Source organism: Botrytis byssoidea, assembly GCF_014898295.1.
Source record: "Botrytis byssoidea strain MUCL 94 chromosome Unknown BBYS_004, whole genome shotgun sequence".
NCBI classification, from domain to species: domain Eukaryota; kingdom Fungi; phylum Ascomycota; class Leotiomycetes; order Helotiales; family Sclerotiniaceae; genus Botrytis; species Botrytis byssoidea.
Genome location: NW_024065845.1, coordinates 1,232,410 through 1,253,452, shown reverse-complemented (window position 1 = coordinate 1,253,452; position 21,043 = coordinate 1,232,410). Strand labels below are relative to the sequence as shown.

General features: G+C 42.8%; 5 protein-coding genes across 5 annotated transcripts; 3 read left to right on the top strand and 2 right to left on the bottom strand.

Annotated features, from left to right (window-relative positions):
• Window positions 1-287: 287 nt before the first annotated feature.
• EAE97_002474 (uncharacterized protein) lies at window positions 288-3,616 on the top strand (the record flags this gene model as incomplete). The annotated part of the gene is made up of 7 exons (XM_038872985.1): window positions 288-329; window positions 391-423; window positions 484-571; window positions 641-2,737; window positions 2,781-3,066; window positions 3,119-3,234; window positions 3,285-3,616. 7 exons carry the CDS (start codon window positions 288-290, stop codon window positions 3,614-3,616), a joined length of 2,994 nt encoding a protein of 997 aa, XP_038736191.1.
• A 1,893-nt stretch (window positions 3,617-5,509) lies between these two features.
• Window positions 5,510-8,662, top strand: EAE97_002473 (uncharacterized protein; the record flags this gene model as incomplete). Its single annotated transcript, XM_038872984.1, has 1 exon — window positions 5,510-8,662. One exon carries the CDS (start codon window positions 5,510-5,512, stop codon window positions 8,660-8,662), a length of 3,153 nt encoding a protein of 1,050 aa, XP_038736190.1.
• A 2,560-nt stretch (window positions 8,663-11,222) lies between these two features.
• EAE97_002472 (uncharacterized protein) lies at window positions 11,223-15,355 on the bottom strand (the record flags this gene model as incomplete). The annotated part of the gene is made up of 19 exons (XM_038872983.1): window positions 11,223-11,311; window positions 11,365-11,463; window positions 11,520-11,647; window positions 11,703-11,839; window positions 11,891-12,241; window positions 12,296-12,507; window positions 12,555-12,627; window positions 12,676-12,715; window positions 12,764-12,979; window positions 13,046-13,095; window positions 13,147-13,177; window positions 13,230-13,284; window positions 13,334-13,358; window positions 13,409-13,489; window positions 13,536-13,553; window positions 13,609-13,908; window positions 13,955-14,035; window positions 14,084-14,208; window positions 14,266-15,355. The coding sequence occupies 19 exons, from the start codon at window positions 15,353-15,355 to the stop codon at window positions 11,223-11,225; spliced, it is 3,201 nt and encodes a 1,066-aa protein (XP_038736189.1).
• Window positions 15,356-17,689: 2,334 nt separating this feature from the next.
• Window positions 17,690-18,470, bottom strand: EAE97_002471 (uncharacterized protein; the record flags this gene model as incomplete). Its single annotated transcript, XM_038872982.1, has 2 exons — window positions 17,690-18,223; window positions 18,282-18,470. The coding sequence occupies 2 exons, from the start codon at window positions 18,468-18,470 to the stop codon at window positions 17,690-17,692; spliced, it is 723 nt and encodes a 240-aa protein (XP_038736188.1).
• Window positions 18,471-19,065: 595 nt separating this feature from the next.
• Window positions 19,066-20,025, top strand: EAE97_002470 (uncharacterized protein; the record flags this gene model as incomplete). The annotated part of the gene is made up of 3 exons (XM_038872981.1): window positions 19,066-19,398; window positions 19,481-19,597; window positions 19,636-20,025. 3 exons carry the CDS (start codon window positions 19,066-19,068, stop codon window positions 20,023-20,025), a joined length of 840 nt encoding a protein of 279 aa, XP_038736187.1.
• Window positions 20,026-21,043: the final 1,018 nt, after the last annotated feature.

Sequence of the window (21,043 nt, the reverse complement as noted above, 5' to 3'; positions counted from 1 at the left end):
CTCTTAAATAGAAGATTTCCTTAGCGTCGAATTGTATATCGCGCTAAACTTTACCTGGCACGTCTGGTACTCAAAAGTCAAGATCGCATCTAAAAATTAATAATCCCTGACATTTCAGGACGCGACTAAATTGTTCCCAGGCCGAAGCTTCAATTTGTTGATTGAGGATTTGGTCTGTCCATATAATATCAACATTAAACAAATTGTACACTACTTTTTCTTATTTCTTTGCCTTTCCAAGTATTGCATTGTAAAATATGGCGCCCATGTCAACGCGCAATTCCACAATGAATAACCACACAAATGGATTGGATGTACCAAAGTCTCAGGTAAATATCAATAGCCTGAATTATACGGGAATTGAAGCTGACTTGAAATTCCTTTTTCTAGAATCATCGTGAAGGAAGTTGGCAAATGGTAGCGGTAAGTTTCTTTGGAATGCAATTCAGAATATTCAAGAATGCTAAACCTTACGCGCAGCAGGAATCAAGATTTGAAAGAGAACTTTCTGAAGACCCTTCTTCTTATGATGGAATGTCGCGCTATGGAGAAGAGCAAGAGCAAGAGCGACGTCAGTAACTCTTATGATCTTTTAATGATGCTTATGCGCCTTGTATTTACTAACTTCTATGATTGGTAGTTGAATATGAAAAACCAGCTATGTTAGAAAGTCCCGGAGAAACAGAAGCCGTCTTATACCCCCTTCAAGATGCTGCGAATCGAGTCGGAAATGAGGTGGAGAAGTTTGCGGAATTCCTTGATGGCTACAATCCTTTAAGGGTGACAGATGGGGACGAGAGACGAGAGATGGCATTCGATTTGATTGAGCTTTATCACAGAACTGCTCTCGATACATTGGACCGTTTACGAGATCGCCATGAATCCGAACGCCGAAGAATGGAGGGTTTGAGTTGGAGAAAGAAGATGAGGGGGTTCAAAATCACGCAAGACAATGATGAAGTGGATATGGAGAACTCGGACGAGGAAGAAGAGTTCATAACAAATTCCAGAACAACAGTGAAGGATCTGATTAGATGGGAACAGGAGGCGCAAACTTGGGACCTTTTGAGAAGATTGGCACACCTACGATTTCCCGGACCAGATAATGGAAAAGAATTCGAGCCTCAACAAACGCCTTTAAATCGGTATTCGAGTGAACGAGAAGCTTGGGATCATTTTCTACAGACAGATAATCTAGCCCTGGAACGAAAAACTGTGCTTCGATGGCTTCAGGATACAGCCGAGGAATCGGGAGAAGAAATTGACGTCTTAGTACAGGATTTACAGCAAAACGCGGAGAGGGGAGATATTATCGCGCATGGTTGGTTGCACACCAGGGCAGTTATCAAGCTTCAGAAAAATCAACACTCTTGGCCTCGAACTGTCGACCTCAATTCTAATGAAACCCAAAAAATGATGTGGAATGCAACCAAAACTGAACCCCTAGTCACTCAGCTGGATCCTGATTCAGTAACCCGTCAAGGCCGAAAGCTAGAGGTACAAGACGAATATTTCGAGCGCGCCATTTGGTTGGGTTGTTATCAAATGCTCCGCCGAGGCAGAAGCCCAGCTGAAATCAGAGAATGGTGTATGGATCGAACCGAAGTATGGAGAGCGGTCAGCATGTCTGGACTACCGGATGAAAAGTCATTGGAAGATGATGAGGAAGAGGACATCGCATCTGGTGCTCTTTGGCGACGCATGTGTTTTGCACTTGCACGAAAAGGCGGCAATGATGAGTACGAGCGAGCAGTTTACGGTATTCTCTCTGGTGACATCTCGAGCGTCGAACCTGTTTGTCAATCATGGGATGACTTAATTTTCACTCATTACAATGCCTTGTTGAGAACACAATTCGACAACTACATTCAGTCGGGACCGCAGGTATTGATGAACGGAACTTTGGGCTTTGGAGCACTTGACGCTGTTGTGCTCCACGGAGATAATGCGGTCGCTGGGAAGCGACTGGTAGAAAGCTTAAAGACAGATTCTCGAACTGCAGGGGAAAGCTCACAGCCAATGAAATTGCTTCAAGGTGTGTTGATTGGAGAGCAATTCGCAGACTTCATTTACCAACAAGGTCTGGCACTATCAAAATTTGCAAACGCCGAAACCACCTCAAATTTGATACCTCGAACGAATGAACAACCTAAAGACCAGGACGTCACCAATTATGTCAATTTGGGTGATCACGACAGTTTGCGAGTTTTCACTCATGCTATCCTCATCTTCAGAGGTCTTGGGCTAGACTTGGGTGGTGTACTTAAGGAGTCAGTCATCGAAAACGTGATCGTTGCATACATCAGCTTCTTACGTCTTGCCAATAAAGGGGAGCTCATACCTCTATATTGTTCACAACTCTCCGGAGCAAGAAGATACGCCACACTTAGTCGTACTTTGATTGATATTACAGATCATGAACAACGAGTCACCCAAATCAGATTGATGAGAGAGCTTGGATTGGATGTTCAACAATTCGTAAATTACCAGTCAAGATTCCTCCTCTCAGACCATCCTGATGGAGCTAAAGATTATCCTTCACCTAAGGAGTTTCAAGTATTGACAGATGATGGCAATGGAGGCAAGACAATAAAGAAGGATTTCATGGGATCGGATTCCGAGACCCTTGACAGGATCGACCTTCTACTTATTAGAAGTTTAGAGTGGTATCTACTTGTGGATGGTCTTTGGTCTGAGACATTCATGGTTGGCCGGATGCTATATCAACGGTTTTATAGTAAGTACTCACTCAAGTTCCTCGAAAAACGCTAATTTATTAGAAAATATGCATCTTTCCGCTGCCTTCAATTTATCCCAGCGAATTTCAAGTTCTGAAATCGCATTGAGTAAAACTCGAGCATTGTTGGGCGAGAGTCTTGATTTTACAGGTTTGGAATCGGAAGACAATGAAGATTTGACTGAAGTCCTTGATGGCTCAGCAGACAAAAAGCGATACCTTAAAAAGTATATGGTTGAGCAAGCAAAGAGCTTTCGAGAACTCGAAACATTGGCCTTGACTTTGGATCGCATAGAGAGCGCATGGGGTCTATACTATCTCATGCAAGAGTGAGTTACTTGGTATCTGAGATCAGTTCTATTGCTAAAATTCTTACAACAGGGCTACCGAAATTGCAATCATCAAAGACTTCAAGCGGGCCTTAGCCCAAAGCCTTCCAACAGCTAAACTTTGTGCAGACCCGTTGCTTAATGGATGGTTGACAACAAGTCTACAAGGTAAGCAGATCTCCTTGATCCATCGGTAAAGAAATTAACGATTTCCACAGATCAACCTGAATTCGCAAGATTACGAGAAACCTATCTCCCTGAGACTATTTTGGCTTGGATCGCAACATTACAGATGGCTGGACCTATGTTGACACGTGATTACCTGATGGTTTCTATGGATCTAGCTACTATTATTGCTGCCGAAGATTCAGATTTATTGGAACTCTTCTCGAAAACCGGAAGAATGCCAGAACTTGTGAATGCTCTTGCCTCATCAAGTAAGGAGCTTCTCGTCATGTCAAGCAAAAGCAAGAGAAGTACAACATCGAAAAATAGCAAGAAAATGAAGGAGAGAGGATGGACGACAGAATTGTGGAACGTCAAGCCATAGATATCTGTATGAAATGATGATATGGTTTGGAGGTGAAAACACTCATTCGATCTTCACTGTGGTAATCGAAATGATCAGGTTGCATTGGGTGGGATAGAAGGATAGGTACGCCACCCCTGTTGCGATTGATATTTAATGGCTTCATATCAACCTATCATTGTTGAGATGAGAGTAAACGTCGGACGGAATACAAAATTGGAGAAAGGATGGCTTGCAAATTATAATGGTTGGTGTGTACAATATGAATACTATACTAGATATTTACAAACTAGGGTATTCCGAAATCGATTCATTTTTATACATGTTCATCTTGAAGTTACCAAGACAATTTGAATTTTATCTTCACCATTGTTCAGCACAACACTTGCTAGAAACCTAGGTAGGTACTAGGCCGGGAGTTGATTAATTTCGCATTGAGAAACAAAACAAAACAAACAAAACAAACAGTTGGTCCAACGTTTCGTGTCAAGGTATTATTAGTAAGCGTTAATATACCTAGTATTGTTTCTGCGCTTCGCAACCTATCAAATTGAGAGAATTGTTCGTATAAAGTAATATATAGGTATGGAAGGATGAGGAAAGGCTGACTTGGTTTTAGCTCTTAGTATGGGTGGTACTGATTGAGCTGGGAATTGGGAAAGCGGCGCAAACATGGTTGTATTTTGGGAGGGTTGATGGGCTGAGCTGAGATGCGTGGGCTGAGATGAGATGGGATGGCTTGACTGAATACTGGATGGACACTGGATAGGCTTTGATGGGTATATGCTAGGTAAGTGTAGAGTGGTGTGAGATGGTGTGTTTGGTTGGTTATTCAGGCAGTAAGTGAGGTGCTCATGAGTTGGTTGGATTGGTGGTTTGGGATGTGGAAATAGTGATATAGTGACGTAGGTAGTGATATAGGTAGTGATGTGGGAAGAGGGAAGGAAATATGGTGGTAAGTAGTCTTGAACAGTATATAGATAGATAGACTCTTGTTTTAACGAATTGATACATCTTGGTATATAAATGACTATAAAGTGTTTTGGGGATCAACGATATATGCTTGAGGAGTGATGGTCAATATACATAATGGTGGTTTGGTGAAGGGTTGGTAGGTGGAGGAGTGGGTAGATGTGATAATGATGATATTATAGGTTGTTTGTGATATATATAACGGTGATCTAGGTGAGAGGCTGAGGAAGAACTCGAGGGAGAGATGGGGAAAGTATATTGGGTTGTATATATATATACAATAATTAGTAGGCTGAGAAGATAGGAACTTTGGGAGAGATTGAGGTAATAATATAATAGGTTGTATATATACCTACTAGCTATACATGTTCATTATCTACGATAACAAGTACTCTTTATAAGGAATGAATATATCTGATTATCTATATCTACATGACAATAGATAGTAGAATAGATAGTAGAATAGACATCCGGTAATTCAAAATATGTCAATCAAAATTAAAGGATATAATAAATTCGTGAATGATGTATAGTTCTAACTATAAAACTTGAAGATATACTCGTACTATTCTTCTCCCACTCCACTACGAATCATTGAGTTGTCTAAATTGTCTGAATTCTGGGGTAAATACTGATAAATGTCATATATACATCATTCACTCTCTTCCATCTCAATCAAATTATTACCTATAGCTACCTAGGTATTATTGTACCAAGGTCTATCCTATCGACTTCCCATATACGTATGGCTCTCCCCTAGTCAACACTGCCTCCTCGCCTTTCCTTACTATTTTTGGGGGCCATAGCTTATTCAGTTAAACGCGATCCCGTGGCTAACAATTAACCTAAACCAAAGTAGCTCTTACCCTAAAACTACCTAATTCCCTTGTACAACAAAATAGAAATTAGGATGGCGACAACATCTTACATTCAATCTCGATCATGTCAACAGTGTCATCTAGTTTATCTTCAGTTGTAGCAGGTAAAGGTAATTTTGGTCACTTTCATATCAATCGATTTGTTGACACCGATATCGTTAATGCGACCGAGCTCCATTCTAAAATACAATCACCCAACGCGAATCAAGTTAGTAAATTCGCTCTCGACATCACATCCACCACGAAGAATTCGATGGCACAATCATCGCGCCCTGCGTCGGGTCAGAATACCACGGATATTACACCTACAGTGGCTCCTGGTAAAACAATACAGAAAGATCAATCATCTTCCTCGCCGAGAGGCGGTTTCGGCGCGTTGCCATTGGAGTTGGTAGAATTGAATTCGAATCAGGCTACCGATGGAGTGCTAGGTCCCAATAAAGATGGCAGAGTTCGAAATCCCGTACCATCTAAGTTAAAAGGCAAGACCGATAATAAAAAGGGCAATTTTGGTGTGATGCACATGGGAGCTAGCACGCCAGGAAAGAAAGAGGCACCAGGGAAAGATGCTTCAGCTGAACGTGATGCTGCAGCAAGAAGGACGAGTGAGAATACCGCATCACGAGCGAAAGCTGCTGCCAACGAAAAATACGCTCCTCCGAAAAAGAGGGGACTCGAGGCGGCAAAAAATGAAGGTGGGAATCGCGCGTCGCCGTTTGCTTCACGAGATGATCACAAACAACGTGCGAGGCCGTTAACTCCGGATGAGACTAAATACGAACAAGCGCGATTGTTGACATTATTAAGAAGCATCAATCCAGTTACTGTTGTCGATCAGGTTTGTAAAGCAGTGGCATATTTTGGGGGTATACCTGGTGCACCACCACCAGAAGATGGTATCTTTCCTGAAAGTGCGAATACAAGAGAGACTGGAGCATTATTTATAGGATGGCTGGCAGAAATATTTCCCGACCTCTCAGCCAACCCTGAACCACCACCAATACCAAGGCCACAAGAACCACCATCTGCCAAGGGAAAGAGGGGTCGCGGAAGACCACCGAGAGACTCGAAAGGTCCAGAGAATGGTACATCCGAAGCGCCTGGTCCCGCAAACGGGTTTGGATTCGGTCCTGCTGTTCAAGCTCCAACTTGGGGATTACCTCAATCCGTAGCTTTAGTTAATACTGCGCCTCCGATGGCAGCTCCACCAATACCGGTAACAGCAGCAGCAGCGCCACTTCCATTAGCGGCAATGGCTAGTCCAAACTTTAGTCGACCAATTCAGGCAGAGTCGGATCGACCAGCTACTCCCCTAAAAGGACAAATCGAGAATCATGCTCCTGATACTGAATCTACAAGCAAGCGAAGAAGGGGTAGACCTAAAGGATCAAGAAACAAGGGAAAGGAAGTACCCGCGGGGAGTGAGAGTACTAGTGGATTGAATAATGTCGAATCTACTGTAGCAGATCCAGCGCCATCGGAACAAAACGTTCAGCATCAACCCGCGGCAGTTGCAAAGATGGTAGCCGATAAACCTGTTTCTACGAAGGAATCACCAATTGTCCCGGTGACAGACGCAAACAATAAGAGTGGCCAGCCACAACTCACATACTCGGCAGAACATTGGAACCCAGACTCAAATAACAACCATAATCATACTTCTTCAATTCTTCCACCAGATCAATATAGCCCCGAGGAACGTGCTGTTATCGAAGCATTTCAAACACCCGCAGAAGGACCTACTGGTTTTAATTCGACCCAAGGAACACCCGTAAATAATGGTACTCCCACAGCTGGCGGTACAAAACGAAAGCGTGGTCCCAATAAGCCTAAGACTGCTCCAATGACTGCATCTCAAAATATGTCAGGATCGCAATCGCAAACTAGTCATACATCTAAAAACATCAGTCCTCTACCCGCGCCTGCTGAGATTCCCGTTGTACAAAAAGAAACCTCCACTGTGCAATGGGAATCTGTACCTCCAATGGTTGAAACTCTTGTTCCGCCACCTCCTAAACGGCAACGAAAGCCAAAGGTTCCTGGAATCAATGGTCCTTCCACTGGCAAAAAACCTGGTTCTTCGGTTGTTAGTAACGCTACACCTCCTATCCCACCAAGTTCTATTCCAGATTCTCCCGCTACTTCAGTACAAAGTATTCAACAGACGCAACAAAACACACCTGTAACTCGACCTGCTGATGGATTGGAAGCGCATTATGCTAGGTTTCAACAAGATCTCGGACAACAAAATGGACGCAGTATCACTCCTACAACTTCAACAATCACACCTCAAGGACGTCAACATCAAAAATCTGCATCGATTCCACAATCGACACCACAGCAAATGAGCCAGCAAACTTCTCAACAGCCTCAGCAAGTTCAAATGCAACATCAGACGTCACAGCAAGGCCACCCACGCGATGATCAGAATCAAAAGATGACACAAAATGTTCCGAGAAATGCTTCGAATAGCTATTTCCCGAATCATAGTGGTGCTAATTATGTCTCACAATATTCCTCAAATCCGCAAGCAAATCAACGATATGGCGCTCATCAGCCATCACCTCAGATGGGTAACAGCTACCGAGCTGGTACCATGACCCAAGCCTCACCACAATTTGCACATGCCGAAAATTCTTACCGGACAGCTAGTCCTCACACCATAGCTCAATCATCACCTTCTTTCTCTCAACCCGATACGTCATACCGAACTTCATCTTCCCTAGCTAATCCTTCACCAACTTATTCGCAACCCGAAGCATCTTATAATCCTCGCACAACTTCTATTGCTACTGCAACTCCGTCATATTCTCAGCCTGATTACAAACCTTCCGCTTTGAATCAAACCTCATCTTATACTCGTACTACCCCAACCACTCATCAACAACAATCTTATAATCAATACGCAGATCCTTCTTACATTGATCTTCCCACTCTCGATCTTCCTACCTTGGGCCATACATCCGCGTCTGCTTATGGCCAAACAAATATGAATAGTTTAGGCAGTGGTAGTTCGAGAAGTAACGCAAATACAAATAGCATTTATGGTACGAGCTCTGGATTAGGCAATGCATTTGATGGAGGCGCAAATGATTTATTGAGGAATAATAGAGCGGGAAGTGGAAGTTACGGGGCGGGTGGTAGTGCAGGTGGTTTTGATGGGGGCGAGGAAATGAGGCAGAGGTTGATGAAGGGTATGTTGGGGAGAGATAGATGAAAACTTATCCGCAAACCCATTTTTTCCGGTCAGCAGTGGATTTGGATGAAATTCTGGGAATGAGTGGATAAAAAGCCTACTCACGATCGATCATTAATGACCTACTCATTGAACTTGAAGATGATGCTTCAATAATTTACTTAATACGACGGAATCAACGGATTGAAAACAGTTTTCCCCTTTAAGCCGAATCTGAAGATCAATCACGAGGAAGTTGGGAAGGTCGGGTCTTGAATTTGACTCTAATTTCGAGATGGGGTATGAAACCTCATCATGAATCTTTGTGGTATTGAAGATGGCATGTATGCGGGCGGGGTATCTGATTCGTTTTGAATGGCAAGTGGCAAGCACGGAATAGGAAATGTGAAAAAAGACTTTCGTTTAGTTCTCTTATTTAGGTGTGTATTTATGCAGATGAAATCGGAGATTTTATTTAGGGGTGCGAGATGTGTTGGAATGGGATAGGATCTACTAAGTTGAGATGGCATGGGAGTGAATGGATATCAAGTACGTTTCTTTTCCTTTACATTGAGTTACAATTGTTTCTTTTGAGATGGGGGTGGGGGTTACTTTTTTTTCTCCGAGGAGGGAATTGGATGATAAAGCAAAGGGAATGGAAGGGAATGAAATGGAGGAAGGGGGATGGATTGGTGGATATGTGGGTGGTACCGTGGGTGCTTAAAGGGAAATTTATTAAAGCAGTAATGATACCATTTTGATTTCGTGCACCTTGCCTGTCAAATTTATTCGGTCTGCTTTTTCTGTGGTGTTTTTGACTTGCCTTTTTTTGATACGCTGTTGCTGGGTGTTGAGATGTGTTGGGCTGGGTTTTTGGCGTAGACTGGTGGGAAGATGATGGGGGGGGGGGGGGGTTACCTGTTTGAGTGGGATATTTGAGGGATTGGATCACAGAATGAGAGAGTAGATCTGGGAGAAGGACGGGGAAGGGAAAGAGCGGGAAGGGTGTTGGATCGATATTGTCGGTCTTGATTTCGGTGAGTGAGTATCATATTCGTATTTCTTACTGATTTCGCTCTTTAATTCTTTTGCCCCTTGTGGATTTTGAGGGTGGATTGTTGTTTTCGTGATTGTTGAAGGGGCTGGGTTGTTATAATAGGTATCTAGAGTAGGTACTAGGCAGTGGGATGAGAGGCGGATTCGAGGGTTTGAGGGTTCGAGGTGAGGGAATGGGGGTGGGGCATGAGGGCTACTGTGGCTGTGGCTGTGGATATGGATATGGATATGGATAGGGGAGGGGGGACGAGGGAATCTAGGAGATGAAAGGGAGGAAAGCGGAGAAAAGGGGATGAAAGGGGAGGAGGAATACGGGTAAGAAATGTGTAGACGGGAGGTGGGGAGCCAGAGGAAGATCATGGAGATTAGAGATAGAGAGTGGAGATGGAGATGGAAGGCAAAGATATATGTATCACACTACAAAGCTTGGCTGGGGTATTACATAGCCGAGTATATATGATTCACGATTGGACACTTCCCAATCTAGGGATCAGGAGACTTCATTAGTAGGGAGATACCACTCATTTCCGATTCCTGAAAGAGACACTCGTGATAGCACTGAGAGGATCTCATACGACAACGAGATCGACAAATACAGTTTCACCTCACTATCGGATTCACATATATCACGCAGTATAAATCGCATTGTTATTTGAAAGAGATGATTATTATTTTTCTCATATCCCGAAGATGGTAAGATGTGTATGAAACTAACTACTTTTCGCTTGCGTCCTTTTTTTCGTTTAAAGAAATATGATGAAAATTGATCATGATAAACATTTGTATGAAAAAAGATAATTGGGGTTGTGCTAATGAAATGGTGCTATATGTGATCTTTATGTGAAAGGGGAATTCCAGATTTTCATCTATGCATCCGTCCTAGCTGAGAAGTTGCCGTGTGTCGTTAAGTATAGGAGATGTTCTAGCCACGGAATATTAGATGTCGTGGATGACAGCAAGGATTTCGAGCAAAGGTCGATAGATGTCGTTGATGATAGGGGTCATCTTCAGCAGGGACCGAAGACTGTTGGTAATGACAGCAAAAATGTCGAGTTGATGATGCGATGAGGTGAATCTTGGAAACTGGTGACGCGGGGTGAATACTGATGAAAGCAAGGGGATAAAACTTTTGGTGGGTAGTCTTGAAAGATAATAAATTTGCAATTTTTTTCGATAGTTTCCCGATACGGACTGAAAATCTCTGCAGCGAATGTCTCGATGGGTGCCAGCTAGATCTGAAATTCCAAATCGTTAGGTAAAGTTGACTGAAATGCTGATGAGAACTAAAATGGGGACTCGGCGAGATGCTGCAAGAAAGATATGAGTTTTGTGTTTTGTGGGACCGTGAGATATGTAAATTTCCTGTCGAGAGATCCAGTAAAGCTCTCCGTGATTCTTTGATAATGTATGCCAGAGAGGATGGCTGTACTGTGTGTTCTGGAGCGCTGGTAACGAATGCTCGACCAGATTATAGCAAGAAGGATTTTCGCATTAACGTTCTAGAAGATTTCGGTCATCATCCGCTACTCGGATTTCCAATTTTGTTTTAGACGTTATTTTGCTTGTTCAACCAGTCACCGAGCCATTCCTCGAGCTTATCGTAATCTGAATCGATTTTGAAATCACCATTGTCGCCTATAAACCGGAGTTAATGATATGGTAAAAAATGATGGATTATTTCAACTTACCCCACTTGACTTCACCCAAGAAGGACAGAGCTTCAGTCCAAGTTAACGTAGTTTTGCCTTCAAGCGTGCCGTCAATAATGATTGATTTAAAAACTTGCACTAAGAAGGATGTCAATCTTTATGTTCGCTTTTCTAACAGGGGTTTTTGGACTCACTGCGAAGTAGCCTGATGTCAACTGATTCTCTCATCATGAACCTCACGAAATATGTCTCCTTGAGTTGGCCAAGTCGAAAGATTCGACCATAGGCCTGAGACTCTGTCGCAGAATTCCACCAGAGATCGCTATGTATTCATTAATAATCATTTATAGATCTACCCAAATAGAAAGAATACATACACCATAATCGCGCGATTGGCAAACGCAAGATTCAAGCCCACGCCTCCAACTTTTAGGCCAATGACAAGTATTGTGATCTCGGGATTTTTCTCGAATTCAAGTAGAGTATGTTTTCGATCTTCAGCATTCATTTCCCCCTTATAAAATATTAGCGAATTTGAATTCAAAGATGCCAGGTCTTGACTCACGGTATAGTACAAGAAGTGGAAATCTTCTTCTTCGAGCATAATTCCGGTGAGTCTCATCATCAACTTCCACTGAACAAAGATAACTTTTTTATCAGAGGGTGCCTCACGACGCCAAGTTTGAAGCTTCTTTTTAATAGCTTCCACTTTTGGGGTGTGAGGAAGCTTGACGGTTCCTTTGTCAAAATCTTCAAGCCACTCAGACCTGACACTCAATCTCGGTAGAAATCCCAATGCATCTCGTCCTTTTCTCATGCTAGAGTCGTCTTCTGGTCCCGTGGACCATGAATCAAGTGATATCATGCGAGCCTGGTTGAATTCTCTGCCACAGTCATGAGCTGGACACACAATATCCTACTGGTTGTAAGCAGACTGAGATCTTGATGGAGTTGTCATCATAATACGCACATCTGTTCTGGCAATTTGTGCAGTAATGCTCATATCTATGCAACTTTGGCAAAAGACATGATCACAACTTTTTCGGCCCCTGCGACCATTGCGAATTTGCTGAGGGTCATCTGCTACTTGGTTACAAGATTCACAAATGTGTACGTCAAGATCTTTACTACCAATTGAGGGTCCGTGGCCACTCTTTAAACTGTCGATCCAGATTCCCATTCCTATATTCTTGTTAGATGAGACATTATGAGTTGTCTGGGGGACATACGCTCATATAAAGCAGGACATGAATTATTCATGCCCTTCCGTAACTCTTGAAGTTCCTCAATATTGAATAAAGCCTGCAAAAAATTAGAAACAGTCATCGTTGGGCTTATATAATTTATCACCTTTATTTGCGGCTCGATAGCTAATGGACTCGCGGTAAACCTAAAAAGTTAGCGGATAGATATAAATAAAAATCCACTGCAATCTCACTGCCGTAGTCGCAGAATCATGACTATAAGATATTTCATTTTTTTCCGCGGGTCACTATCTGCGAACTCTTGTTGAGCCATGATCTCTCGAAACTTTGCTTCAATTGCCCGATACAAATTTCGAGTTGCCAAGCGGAACAATTCAGTTGGGTTCTCCTTGTGCGGTGTTGGCAGCGTAATAAGTTCTTTCCCCAAAATTTGATCCTGCATAGTTCTCCTAATTTTTATCAGTCCATGATATTATCTTCAACATATGAGGTGGGTATTAAGGAAGAATAGTTACCGGAGCACCAAACGGGACAGGATTTCATCAAGTCGGCTGTTGCAAGCTGACTATAAAACCAATGTCAGCATCAGTAATGCCTATCGAAGTTAAATACATACATTTCTGTGGTCACCATAAACTCGGTTGAAACTAGTAGAATATCAGTTATGCATATACAGAAGGAATGTTCTTTAGAACAGACTTTGCAAGGGATGAGATGCCATCGAGTTTGAGAAAACGAAAGTAAGAATAAAGTTCTAGTGACTGTAAGTAAAATGACAGGGTTTTCAGCACCGGAGAATGAACCTTCTCGCTTGTTCATCATAGGTGTCTGTGAGAAGTTAATTTTATGTTCAATTGTTATGTTATGCAGTATCTTACTCCTGTCATAAGCCACCGATACTTTCCGAGCAAAGCGCTCGCCGCATAACTGGTTTTAGACTCATGATTCTTCATGTAATGCTGAGTATGTTAGAGAGCCTCATGGGTTATATTGGGCATTACCTACAGCTTCATCAAGAACGATCTAATAAATGTGTCAATATGAGTTTTCGATGGCCAGGAAAAGACGCTCGACTTACTCGATGCCATTCAATCTTATGCAAAACTTCGGCGAACTCTTCGCGATTGTCGTCAATCCATTCTTCAATAGATGTCCGTTCATCTAATGTGCTGCCTTTTGTCTTCAACTTTAGAGCGAGGTCTGCGAGCCACGACTTTGGTGGGAACGGTGAGGACATTCTGATCTGGTCATATGAAGTTATGACCAGGTCAGCCTTGATAAGTGTATTCTTGGAAAGTTTCTGGCTTTTAGAATAGAGGATCACATTCAAATCGGCATCAGCGAGATGCTTGGCTACTTCCGAGACCCATTGTGCTGACTGCTGAACGTTAGTATCTCGTAAAGGCCCATGCACTTTAACCTACAATACTTGAGGGGACCACGATCAGAGTCGGACCTATCCCTCGTCCCTCTGCACCTTCGAGACGAGGGTTACCGACACTCATCTAAAAATCATCAGCACATGATATTAAACATAAATTGATGTTACATACTGCGAGGATCTCCACAGTTTTACCAAGACCCATCACATCGCAAACAAGCCCTCCCGGTGGACCCGCTGGGTCAAATTCTCGACCTAGCATCCAGCTTGCACCGAGAAGTTGATGATGATAAAGAGCTGCAAGAACCCGTCATTAGATTACAAAATATATGTTAGAGTAGCAAAAATTCATACCCGTATTTAGTCCCTTTACACTCCATCTATTTTCATCTTTATATTTGACATTGGCTCGGCCAAAGCTCTCGCCCGCGATCTTTAATGCAGTTTTGTCTCCTCTACACTTATGTATACGCCCATCGGTCCGGATATTCCTGAGAACCAGGTCAAAGTATTCCTTCTTTGAGGATGCTTCAACCCCGGGTGTTCCCTCTTCATCAGGTCTTTCTCTGTGATCATCAATAGGATTATGACTCATAAGATTGTTAATTTTTGAAGTCACTCCATCGTTCGCAAAGGCTCTGCGGGTTTTCCGCTTGTAAAACCTAGCCTTTCTGCGGTAGGAACGAGCCCACCACTCTCGTGAAGTCTTCATGGGGCTCTCTCGGCGCTTTTTCTCAGGAGGCTCTGGCTTGATAGAAGACTTATTGTCATCATTTTCGATGTCACTAAAGTCACTGTTCTCCAAGTCATACTCATACTCGAGTTCTCCATTACTAGAATCTGTTGCCTCTGGACTTGGAGTGCGGGAAGACTTTGTCGGATCACATATTTCTTGGACGGTTGGGAATTTTGGGGAGATTGAGCGACTAAGTCTTCTTCCAGCATAAGGAATACTCTTGCCCCAGATTGATCTGCGACGCTTTGAGGGGCTCTGCCTCTCATCTGAAGATGAAAAGTCCGAAGCTTCGGTCTTGAGTCGAACATCGTCTCCCTCCAACTTAACACCGGGGCTAGACATAGAATGAGTTCTTGAACGCTTGCGGTGTGTCTGTACTGTAGAACCTGCACGTGATGAAGACCAAACGACTGCATCAGTTTCTTCCAGCTCACTATCCTCCGCCTTGACTTGTGATTGAGCTACTGATTTCTCCGCAGACTTAGATCTAGATGAGGGAACCCATGCAATACCATTTACCTCTTCCAGCTCGTTGTCCTCGGCTTTGATGTGTGGCTGAGTTGTACGCTCCACGTAAGATTTGTGCTTTGTTGTTTTAGGAGACATGCTGGCTAATTTCCATTGAGATTCGGTGTCCAGTATTAAATCTTCATCAGGCTGTAACATAGAATCTGTCATCGGACTGCTCTCTGGCGGAGTTTGTTCCATTGTTTCAATGTTTCTGATGGCGCATAAGAATGATTGTAGAGTAGAGGTAACAATAATATTGGTGACGAAATGAAATCCCGTAAGAATCAAAGCTGAGATCAATTGAGAGGGAGAGTAAGACGTGATAGCCTGTGAAGTCCAAAATGTACGAAGGATGAGGCCGAGATAGTAGATCGGAGGAAGCTGTCCTTTCGAGTTCGTAAAAGTTGTTTGTTGAGGATCCTGAATGGACTAAGGGACTTGAATTGGCTTGCAAGATCCAGAGAACTGGAGTATTACGAAGTTTCTCTGTTGAAAAGATGTGATTGAGGTTAAGTTGGGGATTTGGTGTCGAAAGGTTGGGGTTGGGGTTGAAGATCGAAAGATTTAGAGATCGAAAGAAATCCAAAGAAGGATCTAGTCCCAGAGGTAGGGAGCCGCAGATCATGTATAGTGAGTATGAATTATAATAAAAGAATTGAAAAGTGAAACAAATTCTGCTCTCGCCTCCTTCGCGTGGCTTCGTCCGTGATATATTTGATTCGGATACATGCAGAATGAACGATGAACAATTGGGTTCGCTTTCACAAAGCCCGCAGTCAAAAAGCAAGTTATGTTGCAAAAAGCTTGAATATTATCACAAAAATGCTTTTCGGACCGGAATAAATACGCAGATTTGGGCTCCGGACCTCCAATCTTGATTCACAAGAGAGCATAACCATTCTCTTGGTTTCCTCACCAGCTCAGTAGCCAAACTTTACTATATCAAAGTCGGTTGCCTTGAAGCAATAACATCTCAAGAAACGCGCCGTGTCATGATGGACAGAGCAGATACACCCATCACCCCACTCCAATCTATCAAAATACATTCCCCAAGAGCCCATAGAGAGTCTCGAGACGAAGTCAAAAGCTGCCTCATTGTTCCCAGGTGTCTTTGGATAGACAGCCCGAAGAACATTTTCGATTCAAGGAGATAATAGCGGGAGTATATTCACAATGAGTTCACCAAACGAGATGATATGATTGCAAAACATGATGAGACGAATGCAATCGGATGATCATAAACATGAATGATGTTGAAGGTCACAGTCATATTGAGGTCCGTGCTTATCCCACTCAGCGCCGGATTTGATAGATCTCACGCATTTCTTATTAATTCTGTGCCTCGTGCGCGAAATGTCAGCTTGTTTTTGTTCTATTCTCACACCTCATTTCAGAATAATCCCACTTCGTTAAAGGCTTCGTCTCCTTTTCCGGATTTCCCAAATATAATACTCATTCGTGACTTCCCAAATAATTTTCAAAACTGCTTCAGAAAATTAGCCTTAGGCTAGTGGGTTGTCGAATTAAATTTACTTCTTTCGCGATATGATTCTGGGATAGTTGATTGAACCGCGCGAATTCAAACCCTCGTTCTTTGACAATGCTGTCGCTTCCCGTCAGTCTTACTGTTACACAGATTCGGAATTGCTTGTTTGAAACAGAAACAGTCGGGGTCTAGAGTCACTAGATGGAGATATACGATAAGGACATTAGTCCATCCTGCCGCTGCCTGGAAGATTCTGGCATTCACACTCTCATGATTAAGGCTACATCAACTGATACCATCGCAAGAACGCTTTGATCATTTCTTTATCATATCATGGCATCTTCTCTCTGAACAAAAATTCATTCGAAGCCTCTTCATCTTCTACATTCTTCCTTCCAACATCATCTCTATATCGTATCATCATGTCTTCCCTCCCCCTAGCCATGTTTGCTCACTTCCATCCTACTCTCTATTTTCTATATCAACCTTACACCAATGTCCATAAATTATATGGTACATTACTATATCTATATTATCAAAGCAGTATGAGTCCATCTCCCCTCTCCAACTCCAACTTTCTCTCCCATTTCCCATACCCAAACCAAAACAACCGAATATTAACAAGCTTTTCACCTACAGGACACGCATACAAGATACGATAATCACAAGTAAGCTCTGATGAGTATACTCTTGATACTTAATTCTCTCAATTTTCAGAAAATAAAGAGGTATCTTCTGATTTCAATTTATTATGCAACCCTTGATCCGGCTACCACGTCTCCCATTCTCGATTCAGCTACCACCTCTCTCATTCCTCCTTCCATACCGATCCAGCATTACAAACCACCCACTCCTGTCATTATCAGATCACACTAGCTTGCAAACTTCAAGTCCTTATTTTATCCAGTAATCCCGCTATCAATAGCCTTAGTGATAGCGCTTGATCCAGTCGATCCAATTGATACTCACGAAGAATCCGGCCGTGACAGATCTTCTGAGCGAAGAGAGCGTTTGAGGAAAGGGTCGTTGATATGCTCAGCCGCCTCTTATGTAGCTTGATCCAGACTTCTCATAGAATGATTGAATTTATCCATGAGTGATGATTGAGGGAATGAGAACTGATGTTGCTTCCGTGATTTACAAGGAGTCGAGTTGATATCTGATACCAAATTTCCAAACTTTTCTCCAAACATGCTCGCGGAAGGCTGATCCAGGAGTCCTCCTGCGGTAGAGTCCTCGTCAATACTCAAACTCTTTCGCTTCTGAGCTTTAGTCCTTGTGACAAGACGATTCGCATCCGCGGTAGCTCTAACCATGCACATCCAAAGTCTGACCTGCTTCTCCGCCTCACTCATCTGTCGATTGACGAATATCCCGCTACGTCTAGACGAATTGAAGACACACAGCCGATATAAGCACAAGGAATAATGATCAGCCTCCTTCCAATCCTTCATATTTAGATCCTCATCAGAGTATTTCCCGTCACCGTATGATTCTCCTTCGATGATCGATCTTTGGACGGTTAAAAGAGAGGGACCTCTAGTATTAGGTGCTGTCAGAGTACGCGGTTGGATAGCATTCTAGTATAATAAGTCAAAGTGGCGACGGAAACCATGGGATTGTAAAAAAATCGGTAACGGCGTCTGCGTTAGGAAGTCCAAGATAGGAAGCCATCTTCTTAAGGCTTTGAGATGCATTGGGATCAATATCAACACCTGCCAACTTGTTGACAGGTGGACCATTTTCACTGGATAAGAGCATTTCTGCCACTGTTCTCAACGTCTTCGGTCCTGTTGCAGGGCTTCTTGCACCCGCTGAGGATGCCATGTTTCCAGAATTGCCTGTCTCGAGGTTCGAGTAAAGTAAATCCAGCCGTGTATAAGCATTGAATCTGAGATCAGATGGAAAGATTTACGACTGATAAGCTGAAAAGGTCAGTTACACTTCTGAGAAGACGAATTTGGGGGTGATTACCTTGGAAAGAAAATTCTCGATTGAGAAAGTTGCTCTGATATAAGATATTCCAGATTTGAGGTACTTGGAGGCTTGAACTGAAGGCGGCGATGTTGGTGGTAGAGGTTGTTGTTGTCCTCGTCGTCGTCGTTGAAGGTTGAAGGATGGAAGAAGTTGAATATTGAAAGTGGGAAAAACAATTAAGCGTGCTAGCCGATTCAAAAGTGAGATTGACGCTAAGGCCAAAAAATATTTTTTGATTCGTCGGAAGATTTTCTTTTCTAGACTGTACATAAACATAGCTACACATCTTGCTCTTTTATCTTTCAATTTCTAAGGACCCAACCCATGCCACCATCCAAGCTGCATACCCACAACTCAAGCTGGTTTGAGAAGTTTCAAGGACGAATTATTACTGGAAGAACTTATCAAAAGTGCCACAAGAGATGTTGAAGCTGATGCACAAGCGATGAATTCAAAAAGCTCTCTGCGGAAGAAAGAGATCGAAGCTCTCTTACCAGCAAAAGTTTCCAAGTCTTTTGCTCCTCCATCTGCCTCTGATATGGCGGACAGGGCTTCGTTAGAAAGCTTTCTGTACCATGCAGACTACCAGCCGCAGTCTTATATCAGTGATTGCAAATCCTTCGGGTTCGATCCTGAACATCCTCGCTTCCCTTCCAACAGTCCCACATTCCAGTTCAAGAGCTGGCAAGTGACCGGCATGAGAAGAATGATGAGGATACTCGACAACCCTATTGTGCAGGCTTGCTTGTTAGTAGATGCCACAGGCTTAGACAAGACTGTCCAAATCATTGAAATCTGAATCTGGGTAAGTTATTCATCAATTGAGTTACTTTTTTATAGCCCACTAATAAGTTACCCAGACGAAAATTCAACGCGGTCTAGCTGTCGCTCGTTGTGAACAATTGCTGGAAGATTATAACGAGAAGAAAGAACTCTACGAAAGATGGAATGCAGCGAGAAATGCAATTCCTACACAAGTCCAACTGAGGGCGTTGCTAATAATGTTTCCGACCAGAACCCTTTTGCAATTCCGGATCTCCCAATCCGTCCTTTGTCACCAAAGCCTATCTTATTAGTTGTTCTACCAGAGCTTATTGAACAATGGGCTACGGAAATCAAGAAGTTTTCTGAAGACTTCAAAGTACTTATATATCATGGAGGTGAACTTACTTCCAATTTCGGAGTCCATGAGAAGATCTCTGCAAAACCAACGAAGGGAAAGTTGACGCGGGATCATCCGATTTTCAACGGAGATGAAGAGAATTCTCGTGTTGTTGTCATCACCTCAGTGGTCACAATGCTCTCAAGACATGGACCGACAGCGCTCAAGAACTATCGGATGCATCATCTGGAATACATGCAGCAAGACGCCGACGATCTAATCACTGTGAACGATTCCAACTGAGCTTACAACATTGAAAGCTCATTCGATCACATCGCCGTGGACGAAGCGCATACTTTAAAGAATTGTGATACCATGGCTCACAGAACCGTCACCTGGTTGAAACTCAAGTTCAAAATTTTGGCGACGGCTACTGTACTCTCTAATTTTATGGAGGACTTCCGCGGCTACAAAGAAGTTTTCGAGACAACAGCGGATAATTGACCGAAACCAACCTTCAAGAATGGAGAGTTATTGCTGCCTTTATTTCCTACGCATTATCCCGATTCTCACACTGCAAGCATCCTTCGATTTACCGCCAATGTTACTGATAAAAGAATCCAAACAAACACTTGAACTTTGCAGGCTGGTGTTTACTATGAGAGTGAGCTGGGAGATATAGGATGCGATGTGGGATGATTATGGAAGGAGAAATGAGGTATATAGTAGCTAAATGAAGAATAAGAACATAACTAACCATATCTCATGTTCCCCTATTCTTCATATCAGAAGACCTAGACCTTGAATATCAAGGCTGTCATCTAATTTAAAGCAATGAGGAAATAAATACAAACTCCTTGGTACTACCGATATTTTGTAGCATCCCTGCCTTACTTTTGCATCATTACACCCCCACTGTATACTACCGTGCCCATTGTTTCCTATTCATTATACATCAGATTAAAACCCATCTCATTTCCACACACATTCCTGGCTCAAAAGTTCTCGAGCGGGAAGATCTTCCCTTTTATTAGTCATCAAATTCATACACACAGCACTGTTATCACTGCAATTATCCATCACGCATTCTCCCCATCTATTAAGATCTGGGCTTTAGACTAGAGCTTCCATAATATCCTTTCTAACTTCGAAAACTACCACTCATTTTTCCGAGAAATTCACTCGAAGCAACCGCGCGACGATGAAATACTGTCTAAGAGCAAACGATAACCCGTCTTTCCGCTTCCTTCCATTCCCACCATCTCTCATATCCTCACTCTGATATCAATCTTCCGTCAGAAACGGAAGCTTAATATCAATT